The sequence below is a fragment of the Clarias gariepinus genome, chromosome 6 (genome assembly GCF_024256425.1).
Source record: "Clarias gariepinus isolate MV-2021 ecotype Netherlands chromosome 6, CGAR_prim_01v2, whole genome shotgun sequence".
NCBI lineage: Eukaryota > Metazoa > Chordata > Actinopteri > Siluriformes > Clariidae > Clarias > Clarias gariepinus.
This window is the reverse complement of record NC_071105.1, coordinates 17454307-17478118: the sequence shown is the minus strand read 5'-3', so window position 1 is coordinate 17478118 and position 23812 is coordinate 17454307. Positions and strand designations below refer to the sequence as shown.

General features: G+C 37.3%; 1 protein-coding gene across 2 annotated transcripts in view; it reads right to left on the bottom strand.

The window, feature by feature from the left end:
* The window catches only part of srgap3 (SLIT-ROBO Rho GTPase activating protein 3), a 127311-nt gene that overhangs the window by 15526 nt on the left and 87973 nt on the right, over positions 1-23812 (bottom strand). The window contains exons 9-17 of one of the 2 annotated variants that reach the window (XM_053498432.1): positions 18325-18522; positions 15806-15890; positions 13779-13806; positions 11318-11420; positions 6465-6525; positions 5160-5237; positions 4176-4310; positions 3027-3132; positions 1316-1543 (exon numbers count right to left, since the gene is read on the bottom strand). In XM_053498432.1, the coding sequence (XP_053354407.1) occupies positions 1316-1543; positions 3027-3132; positions 4176-4310; positions 5160-5237; positions 6465-6525; positions 11318-11420; positions 13779-13806; positions 15806-15890; positions 18325-18522 (1022 nt within the window). Of the gene's footprint in view, positions 1-1315; positions 1544-3026; positions 3133-4175; positions 4311-5159; positions 5238-6464; positions 6526-10857; positions 10889-11317; positions 11421-13778; positions 13807-15805; positions 15891-18324; positions 18523-23812 lie in introns of both variants that reach the window. The other variant, XM_053498433.1, reaches the window with a different exon arrangement.

Sequence of the window (23812 nt, the reverse complement as noted above, 5' to 3'; positions counted from 1 at the left end):
ACTCCACTACAATGTTTATAATAATATCATTTTATATGAATGGTGACAAATTAAACAGATTCAGGTTTCCCGGTTGATTCCTGAGTTCCATATAATGCCGTTGTGTAGTTTCATGTATGTTTCATCCAATCAGACAACATCGGAACTGGGATCATGAATTCCGTCCTGCCTTTAAGGTTGGTGGGTTTCCCCATGTACTCCAGTTTCCTCCCACAGTCTCAAGACATGCAGAGTAGGCTAATTGATGTTTCCAAATTGCCCATAAATTGTGTGTGTGCCAATACATTGTTTGCTATGTAACACGTTTACTTACTGTCACTTTTTGCTTAAAAACAACTTCACAATGAAGGATATGTACCGTACCAGTATTTATTTAGAGTTTTGTCATAGACAGTCTTATATGTCTGAAGAGAATATTGTTTTCTTAAAATGGGCCAAATTATAAAAATGCCATTTATCTCATTTTGCAGTGAAATCCTTCATAGGAACTCTGAGTGGAGGGGATGATTTCATGTAGTTACACTCCATGCAAAATGTACTATTTAAAATTTGCATGCCATCTCACTGGCTACAATTTTTTTTAGTCCTCTGGATATGAGGCCATGAAATATGAGCAGCATTGTGGGTAATCGTCTCCCATGCTCTCAGTGTGCGTACGTCACCCGTATAGTTAACATCCATGCAGGCATAAACTGTACACTGTGACCACTGTGTGACTGAGAGTCTTTGCCGGAAAACTGGGTTGTGTGTGTTTCCATGTGTCTGTGTGTGTGAAAGTTGTCCTACAAAGTAGCCCCTCCCCTCTCCTCTCTCTGGTCTCAAATTGGATTGATGGATTTTGTGTTTTTTTGTATGTCATTTGTATAGTACTTTAGAGGATTTTTTTATATATATAATTTATGGTGTAAAATGTGGTTTGTCTTAGATAGGTAAATAATTAGGTGTCCTAGTTAGCTAGTTAGTGTCTGTTAATTTATGTTGCATGTACTGTATAGCACCTTGGTCCTGGAGGAACGCTGTTTTGTTTCATTGTGTACTGAAATGGTTGAAATGACAATAAAAGCCTACGTGACTTGACTTGACTCGACTTGACTTGAATGCTTTGGATTACAAGCATGCTTCCGGAACGAATTATTCTGGCAATTCAAGATTTAACACTATTAATTACAAATAAAAAAAGACAAAAACTAGATGTCTTTAGATCTAGTCCTAGATGCATGATTTGTTTGTCACTATTGAGTTGTTTGTCCTGATACAGTTTATAAATGTGACAATATCATGATACAAATTCACTAAGACACACTCAACAACTTACCAGTACTCCTCTCCTCCAGTCATGCATTTCTCATAAACAGGGCCCTCAAGTTCCCGGTGGCTTGGGAAGATAACCTCACTGTGGATGATGATGGTCTTGATGACTTCGTTAACGTGGGCCTGACAGGCCACGGGGTCCTGGCCATCCGGAATAGGCATCAGAGTAGGGCCGAAGCAGATGGCCAGGTTGTAGGGATCCATCATATTCTCATCACTGTACTGCGACAGACTGGTGGTAGTGGGGTGAAGGAACAGATACATGCAGAGAAATGTGTCTATAAATAATTTTCTGGACATACAGGGCATTTTGAAAACTCCTGTAGTAGCAAAAAATAAAAGGTTTGAAACAGCACCATAATGTTGGGAAATTAAACAGGCTTTTAGGCAGACACAACCAATAAAAAAATGAATGCCTGGGAATTGATGACAGTAGAAAGTCTAGTATTTGAAGTAAAATGATATATTTCTCAATAAAGAGTTACATTAAACAGTCTGCAAATGCGCGACCAAGATGCGAGAGTTTCAGGACTGTAAATTTTGGCGCATACTGTATCTGAAATCCTATGGACTCGATTGTAAACCAGATGTCGAATCGGTCAGTCAGTGATTAAAGTCAAATTTGTGTAGAATGCTTCTCTGAATTCATTTGTGAAGGGATTTATAATACCTTTAGCAAAAACCTCTAGTTTTATATAAGATTCGACCACATGGAAGATTTTATGGTTCTACCAAACCAACAATGTTAACACTGCTTAAAGAGAACACTTCTTACTGTGCTACAGATCCGCTGGACAGACACTACTTTGCAAAACACTACAGCTGCCCTTTAACCCCTAGCCCTGTCTTTCGTATGTTATTCAGTTTCCCTTCTGACATGCAGAAATACGTTTATGAATCACAAAGCTGATGTTCTAACGTTGTCTGACATGTACTTATTACAATGTCTGTGCTGCTACATTTCCTCTGACAGACAGGTTAACAATCCGCACTTAAGCCCAATTTCCAGGTGATAATTTTGTCTGGATTTAGTGCGCCACTGTGCAGAAATTTACAAGCACTTGCTTTGGGGTTATGAGAACAAGGTTAGGCGTAAGTCTCTAAGATTCAAAAACAACAGAGGCAGGATAAGATAAGATATATTGACATTTATCTTTCTATTAGCTGACAATCGAGAGGTATTTTCCCCAACTCCATTTTACCGTGACTTTTCACTGCATCCAGACACGGCTTTAACCAAACACTACTGAAAACAGAGACTTAATTGTACGAAAGCTAAAAAACGCTGCAGGCCCAGTACTGTAAAAAAGCACATAAATAAAGAAGCTGTCGAGATAAAACTTCAGGATGCAAAACGGAATTTTTTGTTCTGCGGGGGAAAAGGGGTGAGCAGAAGCATTAATAATAGAATAATAAAACAAGACAGGTATAGTGCAGCAGAGAGCAATGGCTTTTCGTTGGCATAAATAACTTCTAAAGTACTGCAGACAGCCAGACACAGCAATGAATAGGGCATAAACAGTAGGGGCTGTTAAATAGCTCTAAATATAATGAATGTCTGTGTGTTTGACTGCAGTTATTCATACACCTGCTGATTTACTATGCAGTCCTGTACATACAATACAAACCCAGAGACATGTGTGAAACTAATCACACACTCAGTCTCTTATTGCAATTATACCGTTATGTCAAGAAACAGGAAACCTCAGACTCACTGATTGAGGAATGCAAACAGGTATCTCATGACGATGATGATGGTGCGTGGAAGAGTGACAATGATCTGCTGAAGGTGGTGGACTCTTTCAGCAGATGACTCAAGCTCTGAAATGAACACAGAAATCAGATTTCTCGGGCATGTTATCTGTATTATAGAATCACTTTACCAATCAATGACAGGTTAAAGGGGCCTCTACAAATTCCCAAAGTTTTGGCTTGAGCATGCAAAACCGTCCTGAATTAAAATCTTTGACATTTCCTGTTTGCTACACCTTGTGATGTGTCATGCCTTAAATCACCTATGACTTTTCTGGTCTTTTACTTGTTACGATGTACTTAAGATTATATGATCACCCATGACTCTGCTTCTTACCATATCAAGCTCATCCTGAAAAATCATAACCTGTCTACGAACTTATATTATTTACCAACGATTTACCTACTACACCTTACAACTATGAATAGTCAATGATTTAGCAGTGGCGGCTCAAACAGTTAAGGCTCTGGGAGGTCGGGGTTCAAGCCCTAGATATGCCAAGCTAAGCAAGGCACTTAACCCTATCTGCTCCAGAAGCACCCTGTATCCTGGCTGACCCTGTGCTCTGACCCCAGCTTTCTAACCAGGGTATGTAAAAAAAAATATATATATAATAATTTGACATGCTGTAAGGTATATGTAACAAATAATTGATTCTTAATCTTAAAACTTGTTAGGAACCGCTATGATTTCTCACATGTTATCTCCAATCTGGATTCCTGTGACCGCAGAAATCAATATAAATATATATTAATATTTTGCCATTTACTGTGTTGGAAACTGGGAATATATTTTCGGATTTTACAATCCATTATTAAGAGGCACAAACCACATACTAGATTCTACAAACCACCTACAAACTGCACTTTTAAATAACTTTAGAACTGCTACACTGTTTCAAAAAATATTATATAATATTTTTTTTTACGCCACCACAATGCACCCTATTAAACTCTTATAAACTTCTTGACAAAAGCCGCTTGGTTATCTTTAAAAGCCCCGTTATTCTAATCCACAAAGATTCTTTTGATCCATTTAATTTCCTTTCATCATTTAGTTAAATTAAAGTGACACTGAACACTGAAGACAAGCAAGCATCTATCACACTCACTAATAGTGGAGATGAAGTCCAGGAAGCGCTCCTTGGGGAAGAGTGGATTCTCCAAGCCTCTGAAGTACAACTTCAGAACCCCAGCCACAGAGTTTATGTCATGATCACTCTGATCGTCAATAAGTGGGTCTTCACCTAAAAGAGGAAACACCAAGCGTGTTCATAATTCATGGAGTTATACTAGCACAGAAGATGCTCAATGGCAGCTTCCTGTAGTTTAATCATTTATGTTGTGCACATGTGAACGGGAAGAGTGCTCTAAATAAATAAATGTATAGAGAACAACAAGATGTGTAAAGGTTCATAAATGTCTTCTTTATGGGGGTGCAAGAATATATACACCTTAAATTCAATTTCGAATAAAATCAAATAAAATCATTGCCTATTGATATCTTATACAAACCATGGATTTGATCTTTAAGTAGTAGGATGAGCACTATAGTGCCACTCAAAAACAACTGTGCTCCTAATTCTCAGCACTCTGCATATTATAGGGTTTTGCTTTGGTAATCTGTGTCATAACTTAGCAGGAATTTACCAGGAAGTGCTGCCTGACACCTTAAAGGTTTCTCCAGCCTGCTGCTGACCCAAAGAAATAGGTAAGTATACTTTAGCATTTTACCCCATGAAAAATAGGGTTTTTTAACCTCTGCAGTCTCTTCTGATTTGAGATTAAAAAAAAAAGGAAAAAAAGCTACACTTTTTTAGAGGGAATGCGTTTTTGGTTAAGTTTTATTATACCTAGAGCATCGTGGCCATTATTTTATAACAAATAGCTCACTTTATTATGAGTATGTTCAAATTCTGCTCAATGTACCCACATGATATTGAATCCAGAGCCTTGTATCAAGCAATATAATATGCAGTTTGTTTACCCTTTATACATCTTTGATAAGAAAATCTAATCTTTTCTGACGTGGGCTAAGGAGTTAAAGAAAAAAAAGCAATTTTAAAACAGTTATGGTTCCTCCTCTACACACCCACCTCTCTCAAATGAATTTTTAATATCGTTGACTTCAACCTGAGATCCAGGAACTCGGAATATCCCTTGCTGCTGCAGACCTGAAATAGAACGCGAGAAAAAAAAGGGACACCAGTCAGAGTCAAGGTATGTCACTTTCCGTCTGAAAATGCAGAACACAAAGGAGGAAATTGCAATATGCCTGTAAAATGTCTTTCTGGTCCATAAGGAAGATGCCCCTTGCTTTTGAGGCTCATGTGGTTTATATGAAAGCTAATCTGATCAGTTTCTAAGATTTCATTAGATATGGAATGCCACTAGACCAGCGCAGACATGATGTGTCAGAGAGAGGAACCATGCGGCATGGACGGACGATGTAATCTGATCAAGGAAATGAAATGAAGATGGTTATCTGACTCATAGGTCCATGTCACAGGAGAGTGAATAAGTCTGGGATGAAACAGGGAGACTGGGGTGGTCTGCTCATGTTGTTGTGTGTAAAGATGTGTGAACATGTCCCGAGAGGAGAGAGGAGGAACTATCACAAACACATGCAGATAGGAAATTTAGTCGAGGTTATTTTGCGACTGGGAGATGCAATAAATAGGACAGCTGTCCAGCTTTACTGCTGCCCAGTGTTTAGACCATAATATGTCATCTAATTTACTTACATCAATACTGCCCGCCTTTTTATTACCCAAAGGAAACTGATTACTAACAAATAAAAGATACAGATTTAGGACCATCAGAAATTAGCAGTGGCAATAAATCATGGAGGTGCTATTAAAAAATCATCATGGCACAATCATAAACATGGAGCAGAATGCTCTGAAACACTGCAGGCTGCATCTCAATCTAGTCTAAATACCATGACATAAATCACAGTATTATATTAATGCATTATTGTTGTTTTATTGTATGTAAACAAAACCTTTTCTAAGAATTATTATACTCCAAAAAAAAATCAATACACACAATGTCTCATATAAACCAACAAAATATGGCGTTCTATGTCCTTATCAATCAATACCACTGACTCCACTTTCACTGCAAATACCTACAGTGGAAATGCCATCCTCCACTGACTTTATCTCACCCACTCTTCAACAGATGGCACACATTTAGAGAAGAGTCTCACTACAAAGCTTTCAACAATCGCAAAACTTTGCGATGCGAATAAGCATCTGCAGTAAATCTATATGTCCTCCACCCTACTGTTTAGTGTGCACAGCATTCTCCAGAAATGATAAGGAGCTGTCTTTATAATAAAAATGAGCTAATAAGAGCTTATAAGCAGTGCCCACCAAACCTCAATCTAGAGTGCTTACCGTACAGATTGATGTAGCGAATGCAGCTTTCCACAACGAGAGGAATGGGCTGACCTGAATCCTGAATACAAAGGGCAAAAAAAATAATAAAACACAAAATTAATCATTCACATTATTACATGGCTCGTGATTGATGATGTTAAGTCTTCACTTGAATGGAAGTACTTGCTTAATAGAAGAAATACAGCAGATATAAAAAGTCCGCACACCCCTAATAAAACTGCAGATATTTGTGATCTAATAAAGTTTACACACACCATAGCCAAATACAATTAAACTTTTTTTTTTTTTTTTTTTTTTTACAATTCCTGACATTTAATCCTAATAAACATTCCCTGCCTTAGGAGCACTGCTTTATTTCACGAATGTGAAATGTCAATAATAATAGCAAGAAAGATTTATTTTAGCTCATATGTCTTTCATCACATTCTCAGTGGGTCAGAAGTTTACATACACTCAATTAGTTTTAGGTACTGTTGCCTTTAAATTGTTTAACTTGGCTCAAATGTTTTGGGTAGCCTTCCACATGCTTCCTCAATATGTTACTATGTACTGTAAGACACTTTCACCTGACAGAACTGTAGGGAGACAAGAACGGGTCAGGTTTGTAGCTCTCCTTGTTCCCACCTGCTTTATCAGCTCTGCCCATAGAATTTCTATTGAATTGAGATCAGGGCCACTGCAATACCCTGACTTCATGGTGCATTTACTTTTTTTTTTTTTACACACACATTTTGGGAGGTATCCATTTGGAAGACCCATTTCCAAACATATATAATATTCTTTCCTCATGATGCCATTTTGTGAAGTCCAGGAGCAAAGCACCCCATAATATGATGCTGCCATCCCCGTGCTTGACAGTTGGGATGGTAGTCTCCCCTTTTTCCTCTAGATAATAATGGTAATTATGGCCAAGCAGTTTAGTTTTTGTTTTATCAGACCAGAGCACATTTCCCCAAAAAGTAAGATCTCTGCCTCTAGTGAAGCTATAAACCATAATCTGAGTTTTATGGCTGTATTGGAGCAATGGTTTCTTGCTGACCAACCTTTTAAAATACATTAATATCTTTCTGATTTTACTGTGTATATATATATATACACATATATATAATCTGGGATTGATTTGATACTTTTTGTGTCTTCTTCCTGAGTTATATAATGGCTATGTGGTTCTGTGTTTATGCTCAGTGTAGTATTGTTTGTACCGATGATCATTGTACCTTCAGGCATGTGGAAATTGCTCTCAAGCATGGATCCAGACTAAAAAACGTCAGCAAGTGATTTCTTTTGTTTTTCCCATGATGTCAAACCAAAAGGCACTGAAGTTGAAGGTAGTTGAAGCACATCCACAGGTACACCGACAACTGATTCAAATGATATAATTAATTAGTCTATCAGAAGCTTTTTACATTTTTTCCAAATTTTCCAAGCTGTTTAAAGGAACAGTTAACTGAGTGTATGTTAACTTCTGGCCCACTGGAATTGTGATATAGTGAATTATAAATGAAATAATATGTCTGTAAAAAATTGTTGGAAGAAATACTAGTAGATATCCTAACCTATATAAGTCATGTCAAATCTTTTTTCCACTGATAATGGAATGTGATAAAAGGAAAGAAATAAAAAAAAAACAAATTAAGCAGTATTTTCTGTCTTTTTGATTAAGAGTCTGCCAACTTCATACATCTTAATTTTCAATATAAAAATAATCCAGATCTCCAGCCCTCTTCAAGCCATTCTAATACTAATTAGGAATTAGTTCAGCAATCTGAATGAACCATAACAAACCAATGGTCTTTTTCTTTTGAAGTCATTCCTTTGTTGACTTTGATTTGTGGATTGTTTTTTTGTTTTGTTTTTTTTGCTAGTAGGTGATTATTTATTTATTTTTTATCTTCAGCTGTCTTATAGCAGCCTGTAGCTTTTGGCCAAGTCCAAGCAGAAGATTCTACGGTGTGGTGCTGCCACCACCATGCTTCACCATGGAACTACTTTTTACACTTTTTACTTTGATTGATGATTTCAGAGCAGGTTTAAATGCCCCATTTTAAAAGTGTGCATGCACCTCGGCAACCAGGGCAGTTAAATACATTTTATCATATATATATATTTTTTTTTAATTGTCGTAAGCTATATCACATTAAAAGTGTAAAATTATCTGACAATTTTTTACTTCTATTTTTATATAATTAATAAAAACCTGCAATTTTAACAAGGATTGTGTAGACTTTTTATAACCATTGTATATACAGTATGTATGCATGTATGTTTGTACATCTGTGTGTGTATCTATGTGCATATGCTTGCATGCTTGTATATATGCATGTATGAACTGTATATATATATATATATATGTGTGTGTGTATGTATGTATGTATGTTTGTACATATGTGTGTATGTACAGTATGTGCATATGCTTTCATGCTTGTATGTTTTTATGTTTGTATGTTTGAATGTATGTATGCATGTATGTATGTATGTATGTATGTATGTATGTATGTATGTATTCATGCATGCATGCATGTATGTACTGAATGTATACATGCATAAACTTAGCCGTTGTGCTCTGTAAGGATGCTGTAATTTTATTTAAATACATTTAAATATTAAAGTATAGAATGTGATTAAATTTAAATTTAGGGTTTAAAGCATGCAGAATAATATTAGCGAAGAACAGCACATTATTTTTATATAATTAATAAAAACCTGCAATTTTAACAAGGATTGTGTAGACTTTTTATAACCATTGTATATACAGTATGTATGCATGTATGTTTGTACATCTGTGTGTGTATCTATGTGCATATGCTTGCATGCTTGTATATATGCATGTATGAACTGTATATATATATGTGTGTGTGTGTGTGTGTGTGTGTGTGTGTGTGTGTGTGTATGTATGTATGTATGTATGTTTGTACATATGTGTGTATGTACAGTATGTGCATATGCTTTCATGCTTGTATGTTTTTATGTTTGTATGTTTGAATGTATGCATGTATGTATGTATGTATGTATGTATGTATGTATGTATGTATGTATGTATGCATGCATGTATGTACTGAATGTATACATGCATAAACTTAGCCGTTGTGCTCTGTAAGGATGCTGTAATTTTATTTAAATACATTTAAATATTGAAGTATAGAATGTGATTAAATTTAAATTTAGGGTTTAAAGCATGCAGAATAATATTAGCAAAGAACAGCACATTAGGCACATCTGTTCTCAACAACTGTTTACTTCCAATTAAAGTGTATGTCAAAAATAATTATATCTGAGGTCAAAAAAAAAAAGATCTATGTACTTTTCGTTCATTCTGTTTATGTCAGTGAGATTTAAAAAAAAAAAAACTATTTAAAAACTGTTTTACTGGATATAGTATTAAAATCCAGATGGAAGGAATAAACTATGCAGCCTTTTTGTTTTTAGATTTATTGTCAGAAAAAGCAGATAAAAAATAAAAAAAATGCACTGAATGAAGAATAACAAAAAAGGAACCAAGTAAAATTAATAATTAGGGTTATACATAAATCATATGTCTAGGTCAACCAGTGAACCTTTGACTTTCCAGGATTATTTATGTCTTTCTTTATTCTAAAATGAATTTAGGGGGTACAAGTTTTTTTGCATGATTGTGGTGAAACAAAAGCCCTGTTCTCAGAGACTATTAGGAGATGTCATGCTGAATATTGCCTTCCTAAAATACAATTTGTATTAAAGGTGAAATTAAAGCAATAACAGAGGTATGCATTCAGACCTTGTAGACATCGCTATCATAATCCTGGTAGCTGTATAAATGTAATTAATTTATTAAGCTTGTTTGTGGGTGTAAAGAGACCAAACATCCTTGTGATTATAAAAAACAACGCTGACAAGAGTTGTTGTGATAAGATTAGTGATATTGATTTTCTGTAATAGGCTACACAAGTAATATACCATAAAGATGTGTGTGTGTGTGTGAGACAGAGAGAGAGAGAGAGAGAGAGAGGGAGAGGTTTTACAAAACCCGATACATCACTTTGCTCTCAGCAGGCATTTGTTGTGGTCTGCTAATAAGTAATCCCAATCTTTTCAATAATAATGAGGATGTTTGGTCTCTACAGAGATAGCTAAATTTTCCAGGCTCCTGTCCTTACCTTATTTATAGCTTTAGCTGCTTATATTTCCATATTGGAATCACCAAGTCCCAGGAATATTGGCAGGCCTTGATTTACGACTGATGATTGGCAACAGTGGCATGTATTGCTTTTTTTTTTTTTTTACTTACAAAATGAACAAAAAGTACACTCATTACTGAGCTCACTTCTAATTAAACAAGTGAGACTCTATATTTGTTCACCTGCAGAATAAGAAACCAAAATGACACTTTTGTCTTTGCTCTGTGCTAATGTACCTGGTGGCGAATACGGGTATTCCTTCTTCCCCTAGGACAGAAAGCAGTGGCGAGAGGAGCAGAGGGGTGAGAAAAGCAAGACAATTACAGATTAGAAAGGAACGACAGGATCGCCATGGAGACGACTCTGTCGTCCCGAGTCTTAGAGTGGTTGCTAGAACGGCTCAGGATGCAGCACAGGGTGGCACAGCTATCATATATACACAGCTAATCCCATCGCCCAAACAAACAAACAAACAAACAAAAACATGGTCATTTCGGTGTGTCTACTGGTTTTTCACGTGTGAACCGCCACCCTTACTATCTGCATCTCAACTGCCAGGAGAAGAAGGAGGCGTGAGTTACAGGAAGGCACAAAGGGAGGGAGCTAGCGAGTGCTAAGAAACAGAGGATAAACAGCCTGCGTGCCACAGTCAGCCCTCCATTCCAGTAGAGAGTGCTGTCGATAACAACATGGTACCTTAATGAAGGTCTCCATATTTCCGTTAAACAGCTTATGATTATAGACGGAGCGTGGCCGGGGTTTCCGTAGTTTCTGTGGTTTCGGGGGTAGGGTAGGAGGTCTGGGAAATGGATACGGCAAGGAGGAACAAAAAAAACAAAACAAAAAACATATGCACACACATACACACAACACCAAGGGATGACATTTTACATCATGCAGTGCAAAATCAAAAGTCTACCTAGTTAAAATCTACAAAATTGATAAAGATATGAGAGAATGCTCAGTAGTTATTAACATTTAAATCAATGACAGTGTTTTTCACCTTAGTGAAAAATAATTATGATTTCATTTATGACCCTTAATTAGCCACATACTGACTGTAAAAAAGATTTGTGTTCCACAAGTTAAGTGGCTTTTACAGCACCCTCCTACAGAAACACATTCTGTGCTATGAAGGCTTAATGATGTTTTTAGAATAGTGACAGCCCACACAACCTGATACTGTATAATACCACACTGAGCTGCACTTAGCTGGAAATGCTAGGAAAACTGCACATGCTGGTGTTTTTACGTTAAGGTCTAAAATTATTCTTTAATGTTAAACATCAGAGTTATAATGTACATAGTCCATTCCTTATCTGGACTTTTTCTTTTTAAGAAAATCTTATATTAACTACAAAAAATAGTTTCAGACAGCATTTATTTGTGCACATCCGAAACTGTTTTTATTATAACAGCAGTTTGTTTTTGCTGACAAGCTTTTGGTTATTACCAACTAATACTGTACAATTTTTGGTCATGTTTATTGTTGAAAGTCCTAGAAAGACATTAATTCATTTGAAAAGTTCTAAAAATATTATTTCTTTGAAAAGCATCTCTCTCTAAAGTTAAAAGGGTATATTTTTTAAGTCTGTCTTAAAACAAAATTAAGGTGCATATACTGTAAGTACATTACAACATGTCTTGATCTTTATAAACAGCCAAACTTTTATCATAACAGTCGGCCATGTCAGTTCCGGGCAAATAAAAAAGATTTTAATGTGTATACTGTAATGCACAGTAACTTTGGAAGACATCAACTCAATTTCTTTTTGTACTGGCACCCCAGTGACAAACTTGACAGCAAATTTGCTAAGCAGAAAAATGTATAAGAGCCACAGACTATGGTGATGTATATACTGTATATGTGCCTAAATGTAAAATTTAAGACTGACTTGAAAAAACAAAAACTATCCCTTTTTATAGACTTTTTTACTGCTTGCTGTGTTACCAAAAAACTGCACAGTTATCTAAAAGCTGTCTAGACTGAACATTGAACATTTGTCTTCAAACCTGAAGTTCCAGCTTTCCCTGTGACTGTTAAAGCTCCCCAGAGAGACTTTTGAAATGCTAAACTTCTCCGAACAGAAAATGTCACCACATTGACAATTGTACACACTTTCAACACATATATTAAGAGCAGCCTTCATATTGTATAAGGCGCTGTTAAGTTCTAACTATAGAAACAGTAATTAACTATATTAGAATAAGTGTAGAAGCTCACGAGAAACTTTTCAGAAATAGTTAATGGTCTGATGTCGTAGCTGTTGAACAGTAAATGTCCGTCACTCAGACATGGCACTTTGCTCAGCAGTTTGGGCAGGTTTTCATGAGCAAGTGACCAGATGGTGGTTGACATCTGCTTGCCAGAGGACGCTCTATTCTCTCTCGCAAAGACTGGCACAGCTTTTCCACCTCTACTCAGCTAGAACATTGAAACTGCCGGTGACAGCTTGGGGACAAGTCCTGTTCGACCGCTGTGCAGTAAGTCAGTCTAGGGGCCGATGAAAATAAATATTTGACTTTCCTTCTATTTCTTTCTTTGTCGCTGACTTGTTTGGGATTGTTTATTCAGCTGAATGAGAACACAAATTGACTAAGAAGGACTTTTTCATAAAAAAGCATTATTTTTTGAAGTGTAGTATTTTCACACCCTTTTTTCTCTTTAGAGCAAATACCTTCTAGAGTTAGACCAAAATCATAAACTTGATGTTTTGCCTAATACATTTAAATATTAAATGAAAACCAGATTTTTTTTCTTTAATCACAACATTTTCTCAATTATTTCTTAACCTACAGTAGATCGGATCATTTTGTATTACAGTCATGATTTGTACTTAATGGTCTGTTATCATTTAGCAGTGAATAATGCACTGAGTTTAGTTTAGGCATCAGGGGGTTGTCATTACTGCACAGCACAGTGCAAGCTACACACTGTAAGCAGCTTAAATTGGCAGTTAAACAGCGGTACACATCAATATTAGTGCTTTAATTTTCATAATAAAATGAAAATTGGCAAACCTGGAAAAACCATTTTTGCCTGTAAAACTTAATTATTCAGTGCTTAACACTTTCTTGGACAATCTGGACAATCACATAAAGTGTAACTTCAATCAGGACAAGTGCTCCAAAAAACTCATTTTTCTAAAGGTCTTACCTTGTCGTTCCACATTCAGCCCTTTCTCCTGCAAAGGAGGAAAAAAAGGATCAGAACTATTGTACAACCTTGTGCTTTCAGCTGTATTGTTTTGATGGATTGGGTGTGGGGCTTTAGTGAAAGTGACCCAGTCTATTGAGAGAAGAATGAATGGGTGAACCACAGCCCTGATACTCAGACAAAGGAGTGCTGCGGTCGCTGTAGAAACCTTAGCGGATCCCTGTGGGGTGCTAGACGGCTCGCGAGGGTGAGAAACGGGAACGTCTGCGTGTGGGTGTCTGTGGTCAATTAACTGTGTTGCACGTGACGGCGCATTAAGCTATTTGTTTAAAATATGGTAATGTGAAAAAAACTCACAGACAGCCACCACAATGAGTCTATCACATATGCTCTCAGTGGCTATCACTGTACAGAAATTATGCGAACGAAAAAGAGAGTGCTTCCAATGACTGAACAATAGTACACAAGGGACTATCTATAAATGAATCCATGACCATAAAATGCATCAAAGATTTAAAAAGAACAAGTATTGAGCAATCGTTTTAAATAAGCATGGTCTAGGTCATTATATTTATGTCAAGGCATAACCGCCATTGCCCTGTATGAAATAAAAATGAAATGGAAAGGATCTTTATTCTTTTGCCAAGTGTAAAAAAAAAGCAGGACAAAGACATTTTTTCAGAGTGCTATAAAGCATTCGTGTGAAGAAAGAGTGTAGTTCCTGTCGGTTATTTTCCAGAGAAATAGTTTGGCCGACGTACCACAATAATACTCTCTTTATAAAGTGTCCGGCCCCATCCACCAGTTAACGTTCTCTTCATGTAATTCCATATCCAAGAAAGCTCTAAGAGACCGACTCGGATAGGTTTGCTCCAAAAAATTCTACCTCTAACAATCTGCATGTTGAATTTTTCTTGAAGTGATTTTCTCAGAGAATGCTCTTTTGAACAGCCAGCCAAGGAGGAAAAGTGCTTGAGGAGTTGTTCGTGGAAAAGGAGGCCAATTTAAAACATCAATCTATTTTTCAGATTGCTGGACCTTAGCCAAGGTAGCTTTTAGGCTTTTGCTTTTGTCCATGGACATGGTGGTGAAACCAGCTGGCGTGTACCTCATCAACTGTGAAAACATCAGTACAGCTGAGTGCACCTAGTAAGCCAGATCAGCTAATGCATCTACGATCAATTAGGTGAATAATTAAAAACAGGGGTTGTACCTGCAGCCTCCATATGTCACACACACACACACACACACACACGCACACACACAGGACCCAGACGTCTAGCCCTCCCTGTCTGGTTTGATTTGGCGTAATTGAGTGTCGGGCTGCTGGGTAGCAGGGGGGCATATTTGTCTGGAAACATCCATACGCATAGCAGGTCTCAGCTGGGTTCTCCCACACTGTGTCGCCATTAGATTAAGACACAGAGCACCAGCAGCTGCCCAAATGCTCATGCTGATTGATTGGGTGCAAACTGCCTATAATCGAGCTGCCAACAAAATCAAGGCGAGGGTTTCTCTCTATGGCGAATAAAGAAAATGGCATTTTTTCTTTATGCTATGGCGACCCATTAATTACAAAATACATCGTTCAAAGTGCCATAAAAATAAAATCGAATAGAAATGTGTTTTTAAAATTACTGATGTGGTTTAGGTTTTGTTGCTGTATTTTACAGTACCTGATTTATTCTCACATTTTTGCTTTGTTACCATGTTTTGCACTTACACTGCATTACCCGCCATATTAACTCTTTCCTAACTACCCTGAAAATAAAGTAAGCAGGTGAGAATAAGGACCTGAAGACAAGCTGATCACCGTAACCGTTTAATCACCCATTTAAACAACAAACAGTCTTTAAAGACCAGCAGTGAGAGGAAGCCTTTTACCGACACTCTTCATTAAAGCGCTGGCTTTCTCTCGATGATAGGATCTTAATTTGACGTTATCCTGCAGCGACCAAAGTCACAATGAGAGACCTTTGCACAAGGTCTGACACTTGGCATTTGGCGCTTGTTATGCAAGCACTCACCTTCCCCCAGCGTCTGCTTCAGGAGGTCGTGCTTGGCCTGCAGTTTAATGATGAGGTTACTTCCGTTCAGGTACTCTTTGAATTTCTGCACACACAGATAAAGACGTTAGGAAGCTAGTGATTATAACACAACCTGACAGTGACACAACGGATAGAGTTGCTCGCTACCGCAGATCGAATTTTGTTGCGTATTCTGCACGACATTAATTCAATCTGCTCCCTAAGAAGTTTAATTTCCGTTTTTGTCGCTAAGTCACGGAGCCTCGTCCTGAGTGTTTCATGATTTCATTTACGATATGAGTACGCAGGGTAAACTCTCATTTTCAGTGTATGAGTTTAAGACACTGGGGTTCATGATTAGATTACAACATTAATATCTCATACGGTAAATGATAAAAGACTCAAGTTATTTATATACTGTAGTCTATTTATATAAATATTTATGTTTCTTGTATAATTTATACTACAGGGTGTCCAAAAATTCTCCATTCATAAGGAAAATTTGACCTTTTTTTAAAACAAAATGTTTTCAAGTATACAAATATAATACTGTATATATAAGTGGAAGAATATTTAATTAACGACTCACTAAAACAACTTTAAACTATCAAGGCGTGGAGTCCACAAGACCTTTGAGCTGTGCTGGGGTATAAGGTGCTGCAGATCTGTAATTTGCAAGGTTAAGTATTCATGGATCACATTTAGGCGTTTGGCAGACGCCCTCATCCAAAGCGACTTACATTTTATCTCATTATACATCTGAGCAGTTGAGGGTTAAAGACCCTCCTCAAGGGCCTGACAGGGACAGCTTGATGGTCATGGGATTTGAACCTGGAACCTTTGGAGCCCTAATCAGCGAGCTACCCCTGTTCACACTTGTTAGTCCAGCACAACCCACGGATGCTCAATCAGATTACGATTCTGGGGAATGTGTCAATTGTAAGAGCTTTCAGCAGTGGGCAGGGGTCAGCATGTGCTCTTTGACCAGTCTGTGACAACGCAGCACCCGGCCCAGCAAGCGGTGATGCACTGTGGGTTATGACACCTTCCTATCATCGCCAGCAAATTGTACTATATTAGCTCTATATAGTGTGGGATTGACCCAAACAGGCTAGTCTTTACTTCCCATGTGGATTAATGAACCTTGGATACCCATGACTCCATCATCAGTTGACAAGTTCTCCTTCCTTGGACTACGTTTGTTAAGTACCAACACACCAGAAAACCCGCTGTTTTGATGACCTCTTTGCCCTCACAGAGTTAACCTTGTTAAAATCTCTCAGATCCTTATACTTCCCTATACTTCCTGCTTCTATCACATCGACATCAAGACCTGATTGTTCACTGTTAGCCTAATAAGTCAAACCCATTGACAGATGTCAATACTAGGAGATAATCAATGTTATCCACTTCACCTCTCAGTGACATTACTTCTATGTATGAAGACTTTTGGGACACCTTGTTGTTGTGTAGCTGCTTTTGTTTTTTATGTTGTTAATTCATGTTGTACGTATGTAGCACCTTGGTCCTGCAGGAACATTGTTTTCAGCCAAATGCCTACATGTATTTTACTGTGTACTGAACTGCATATGGTTGAAATGTCAATAAAAGCTTACCTGACTAGACTATCCATTCTGTGTCCTCATAGTAGGTTTAGGAGTAACCCAGGGGTTCAAGTGAAATATTGCCAGGGGTCCGTGATTTATTTATTTTTTGTTACAGTAGTGGAACTCATATCTGACTATTATCAGAGTACTGACTGCTATAGTTTAGTATAGTATACCCGTTTATTATACTGTATTATACTGTAAGTGTAGTATACTATTATACTTTATCCTGTTTTAGGGTCATTTAAATTGAATAGCTTCAGTGAGCATAATAGGACCGACCCTAAGGTATTGAAACATTTATACAGCATTTGCAACACCATGTGAAACACTAAAATAACTTAGACATATAGCTATTTGTCTAGCTTACTTCACATTAACTGAGTGCAGTTAAAATATATTATTGTAGACATTTTTGCATGAATGCCATCTAATACTCAAACTAAAATTAAAATATTTTTCACAATATAATATTATTATAATATTATATTATTATTATTATATTTCATATTAATTAACTACATACTGCAGCAATAATACAACATGCAGATTAATTATTGTTTTAGATATATTAGATTTTTTTAATAATAACTCAAATAAGTCAATAAATAAATGCTTGGATGAACAATTATTCATATTATTGATTAGTACAATTTAAACAAACACCAATGAATGCTGTAGATGACAAAGTTCAGATCTAATGCGATATAATAAGTTCATATAATGTGTTCATTAACTTTATTACTTATGAACATATTCATGATTTAATAATAAGGAGGTTAATTATTAATTTATTAACATTATTAATGAATGATAAAAAATGCTAGTTAAGGGACTCCTAATGTGAGGCATTTTCAATGAAACTACTTTGAAGGCACACCTATAGATATATAGATCGGTTTTCCGACTCACTGTGAAGTAAAAGAGCTCGGTCTCCTGCTGGTTGGAGCGCCGCTTTGCAATGTTCAGTTTGCTCATGTAACCTTCAGAAGCCACCGATTTAATGGACTCTGTGGATCGGCTGTGCTGGAAAGCATCAGACACGTCAAAGTCCTCCACGGTCAGCATGTCCTGCAGCGTCTGCATTGTTGCATCCAGGGTCTTGCGCACCTGAGGAAAAAAAAAAGACGTCTTGATTTATTAGCAACACCTAAAATCATCTGTTTCTGTTTATTAATAGACTGTTGCAGTGTGTTTGCAAATCGCCATATAAATCCTAAACTTACAGTTAAAGCAGTTGGATGGATTGAAAGTTTTTAGTCTTCTGGTTGTTATTGGTGTAACTTCTTTAAAAAAGCTGCAGCTATAAACCGGCGATGAGAAAGCAGTCTTGTACCAGATCCTGGCAGATGTCTGTGTGCTGTTTTCTATTTACAAATGCCACTATCTTGATAATTCATATAAATAACGCGGTGACAGGAAACGTTATGCTTGTATTGGCACTAGAAATGTGATGACTGATTGATGAAGGATTTCTCAGATTATCAGACCAGACTCAAGTAAATGTGTGCAAATATCAGATGCTTCATTATCATAATTAATACTGTGGGTACTAGTATGTAATTCTGGTGCCTGATCCTAGCATATGTCTTCCTCTGTGGCCCCTCTCACCCTCCTGAGCTGTCTGAGTCATACTGATACTGATATCTATTCTGCTTGGTGCTTTCTGCATTTGTGACTCACTCTCTGCAGCTGTGAAAGGTCCTACGTGGATCTACTCACAGAGACTGTTTATTTTGTAATTTAATCATTTTGTATTGTAATTTTATTTTTTGGAGAAATTTTTCCATTAATTTATTTCATTGCATGTAATAATGTGTATGGGTGTGTATGTGATAAAAAATAATTTAATTTGAAAAAAAAAAAAAAAAAAAAAAAGACTCTGAACATGAACACTGTCAGCCAGAACAGGGTGGGTTTCCCTTTAGAGTTGTCAAAATTTCTTCCTTATGTTGATCAAGTAATTGATTCATTGATTTACTTTTTTTTTTCTGGCTAAAGTGCCTTGCAGTGGAAGTCTTTAATATTTTTATGCATGAAGGCAAGAAAGATTCTGTAAGATTTATTATGTTGTCCAGTCTTGTCCAGTTTTCTTTTAATTTCTCTCTATTTGTGAGGGACAGTGGCAGGGACAGTTTTGTTACATCCACCAAGAAAATTCCCACTTCATGACCATAAGCATAGCTCTCAAGGACAGACTCCGAAACAACCCTGGGGTGAAATATCACTCATGTGAACAGCTGAAAATGAGCAGTGTCTGACTATAACACAGATGATATGTAAAACCGCCCCAGGACTCTATTGTGAAGCTCTCAGATTAATGTGGCATATTGCCTCCCTGACACAAATCGTCCATTATGGCCTGGTTATGAGACACACAGTGATAAGAGCTGGATCGAGCCATCAATACACACAGGTCGGGCTATTTTGGAGTCGATTAGCGCCTGTGTACACTTAGTAGGAAATCATGGCATGTCACCTTCTACTACCCACCAGCAAAGAAGCACTATTACCAATTCAATTCTTTCACTGCAATATCAAACAGCTAAAACATTTTGACCACCAGGTTAATACTAAGCAGGGCTCCCATGTGTTTCCAAAACAGGCCTGACCCTGCTTTTAGATGTTCTACATCTAAAAGTTCAATTCAATTTAATTTTATTTGTATAGCGCTTTTAACAATTGTCATTGTCGCAAAACAGCTTTACACAATCAAAATAAATTTGTATGGAATTTGAATGTGTATAAATCAAAATGGTCAGATAGTCCCTGATGAACAAGCTGAGGGCGACAGTGGCAAGGAAAAACTCCCTGAGATGGTAATAGAAAGAAACCTTGAGAGGAACCAGACTCAACAGGGAACCCATCCTCATCTGGGTGAAACAGAAAGCAGGAATGGATCTGCATTTATACTGTGTGTTAGGTGGCAGCCAGTTCAGTATAACAGTTGATGTTAATTGATGTTAATATGGAGTCCAGGTGGTTATTGGAGGCCCAGATAGACTTGTAGGAAATTTGTAAGGTTCCTTAAACCATTTATAAACCTTTTTTGCAATATGACAGAGCACATTATCCTGCTAAAAGAGGCCACTGCCATCATCAATGAACACCGTTGCCATGATAAGGTGTACTTGGCAAATGTGTCAAAGGCTACGTTACCATAACCAGCCCTGAAGTAACTCGGTTCCAGTTTTTTCCCCAATGTGACACATTTCCAGTTTTCTTTCTCAATGTGATTGGAGTCACTTTCGTATGTAATGACTTCGATCAAATCTGAAATCGGACATATTTCCGACATGTGGTCATGCGACTTGAATGAGAATGGGCAGAATCAGAATTCATACGACTTTTTGTCTCTGTGCATGCATGTATGGGCAAACAAATTGGTGACCCCATTTTTTTTTTTCAAAAGTCGCATCAATTGTTTGAAATGAATGAGAGGTTGGACAAACTCATGGTGTGTTAACCAAGATGGTGAGACCAAAGACATACTGATGCGGCGTGCAAACCGCATCAGAAGACAGAGTCAGATAAAATTTACTTAAAATTAAGAATGTGAATGATTATAACATGCAGTCTGATCTCACCAAAAAAATTCAAGGTGTTAAGGTTGTGTCAAGATTTCCCAGCAGAACTTTCACAGCACGCAGCCCCAAATGTAACAAACTGCAACACACTGTGTTGACACTTTTCTATCAGTACCAGAATGAAATGTTCAGCAATTTGAGCTTCCTTTAGGCTTCCATTAGATCAGACTACACAGGCCTGTCTTCACTCCCCACATTCAACATTGAGCCTTGGTCGCCCATAACCCTGCCCGTGTTTTTCAGTTTTTCTTCCTTGGACCACTTTTATATACGAATACATATGTTGTATTTTATAACCTACGACACACAGTCACTTCTGGATATTAATTACATTTCCAAAAACTGTGTTTCGGACTACAGCTAACTTCGACATGTACAGGTAGAAATAGAGGTAGAGGTTTCTTTTCACTCTTTTGCTCATTTTGACTACCTGATTATTAAGTGCAGAAGTTATTTACCATGGGAGTTTAGATGCGTCGTTGTATGTCCCCTTGGATGCTAAGGCTAGCACAGGCATGAAAGAACTCAGTGCTTTGATTAACAACCTGCAGATAGTGCATACTGACAGAGCCTTTTTTACCAGCTGGGGATTTAAAACCTAAGATCTGTTCTGCCAAAATTCCAACAGAATGTGTCCTGCTTCACATTCTGGGAACACAAACCCTACTGTAGGTCACAAGCACAAGTGTGGCTGATGCCTACAGAGTTACACCCTTCCCCCAAGACACCCATTGTCTTTGCTTCTCAAGAACCCTCTCGTCATCAAATGTGTGAAACCTACAATCAGGACAGTTTGTCTGACTGAATGAAGCCGACGCTGCTTTCCAGCAACAGTTCTTACATACAACCTAGAGTGAATTTGCAGCTCAGGCAACAATAACATCTATACTAACTCTATTCTAGAACACATTAACAGGTGTGTGGATCGAGTAATTACACAAAGAAACATCATAATGTTCCCAAATCAGAAGCCTGGTCCATGGACTTCTCTCTTCTCATTCTCTCTTCTCTCTCTTTTTAAGCAAGAACTTAAAAAGTCCCAGCTGTACCCTGGGGTACTGAAGAACTGTACCATTGAAAGCATCCTCGCAAACTACATCTCAGTGTTGTATGACAACTGCACTGCTTCACACCATACATCCCTTAAGAGTGGTGAAAAGCGTTAAACAAATCGCTGGTATTCAGCTACCCACCATGGGGGACATTTACAAAAAACGCTGTCTGCCAAAGGCGAGAGGCATTATCTAAGACACCTCTCACCTCAATCATGGACTATTCACCCCTCTCCCTCCGGGTAGGTGCTACAGGTTCCTCAGCACCTGCATAAACAAACTTAAAAATAGCTTTTTTTTGTGTGTCTGTTACTGCACTGAACAGCTGCTCATAGAATCTTATAAAATAATACTGCACTGTCACTTTCAGTCTATATTACACTGCTTCATCTACTACACACCTTTGCACTATCCATAACTTATGTTTATCATTGCACTACTGGATATTCCACCCTATTTATTCTGTATATCCTGTATCATACAGACATATGAAATATGTATACCATGTTGAGCATGTTATCTTCTTGACATGTCTTCTCCACTAAACAATCAATGTTTGCAGAGTTAAACTCTATATTTCTATAGATACCATATCGGTATTACCTACTGCACCTTCTGTACATTAATCACTCTCACCCCTGTACATACAGTATAGACCTATACCCATTATTTACTAAATGTGTCATTAATTGTAAATAGGCCCCTTATGCAGTTCTGGTTAGATGCTAACTGCACTTCATTGGCTTTGTACATGTAATGTACTTTGCACTATGACTATACAGTCTAATCTAATCTAATCTAATCTAATCTAATCTAATCTAATCTAAACAGGTACCACACCTGTCAGCTAAGAACAGAAAACTAAGTCTACAGTTCACATGGGCTCACTAAAACTCAACAATAGAAGATTGGAAAGATGTTGCCCTTTCTGATGAGTCTTGCATTTCTGCTGCGCCATGTCACCACATGCTGTAGAATTCATGCCACAAAGAATTAAGGCAAAAGGTTGAGTCCAGCCCAGTGTTCCAGTCCGGGTAAACTGTACCTAATGAAGTGGCTGGGAAAAAGTGTGTGCGTGCATGCATATGAGTGTGTGTGTGTGTGTGTGTGTGTGTGTAATGTTTCCACAGATGACAAACTGAATTTTATAAATGAAACCAGTTTGATTAAAAATGTGATATATCTTCCCAAAGAGGAGCATGCAAAATATTTTTTCAATAAATTTAAGGAACTTCTAAAGACAAAACTTGTTAAAAGTTCCTATATGGCAATGCTATAGCAAAGAACAAGCATCTACACAGCACACAATGTAATAAAAAGTCTCAGCCTGGATGTTTCTGCCATCAGCATGAAGCTACTGTATTCAGCGTACTGTAAAGAGACTAAAATATTTTTCAGTATTGTAAATAAGACGAACAAGCTGCTGTGCTTACAAATGGGGTTTAAAATAGAGATGGATACTACAAGGCACTTATTTATATAGGTTAAACATATCCAAAATATCTCGGCTTGCCTTTATACTTTATTAAACAAAAAAAAAAAACATTTCCTTTAAGATGGGAATTATTTATTTCATATTTCTTGGGTCTATCCTGTGCATCCTGGCTGCTGATTCAAAGGTCAGCTGATGTTTAGCTCAAATTATCCGCATCAGGTTTTTTCTAATTGATCTGATCCATATGGTGCATGACACCAATTAGACCACAGTTAATAGCGCAGCAAAATCAAAGTCCAGCTGTCACTAGTTAATTAATACATCCT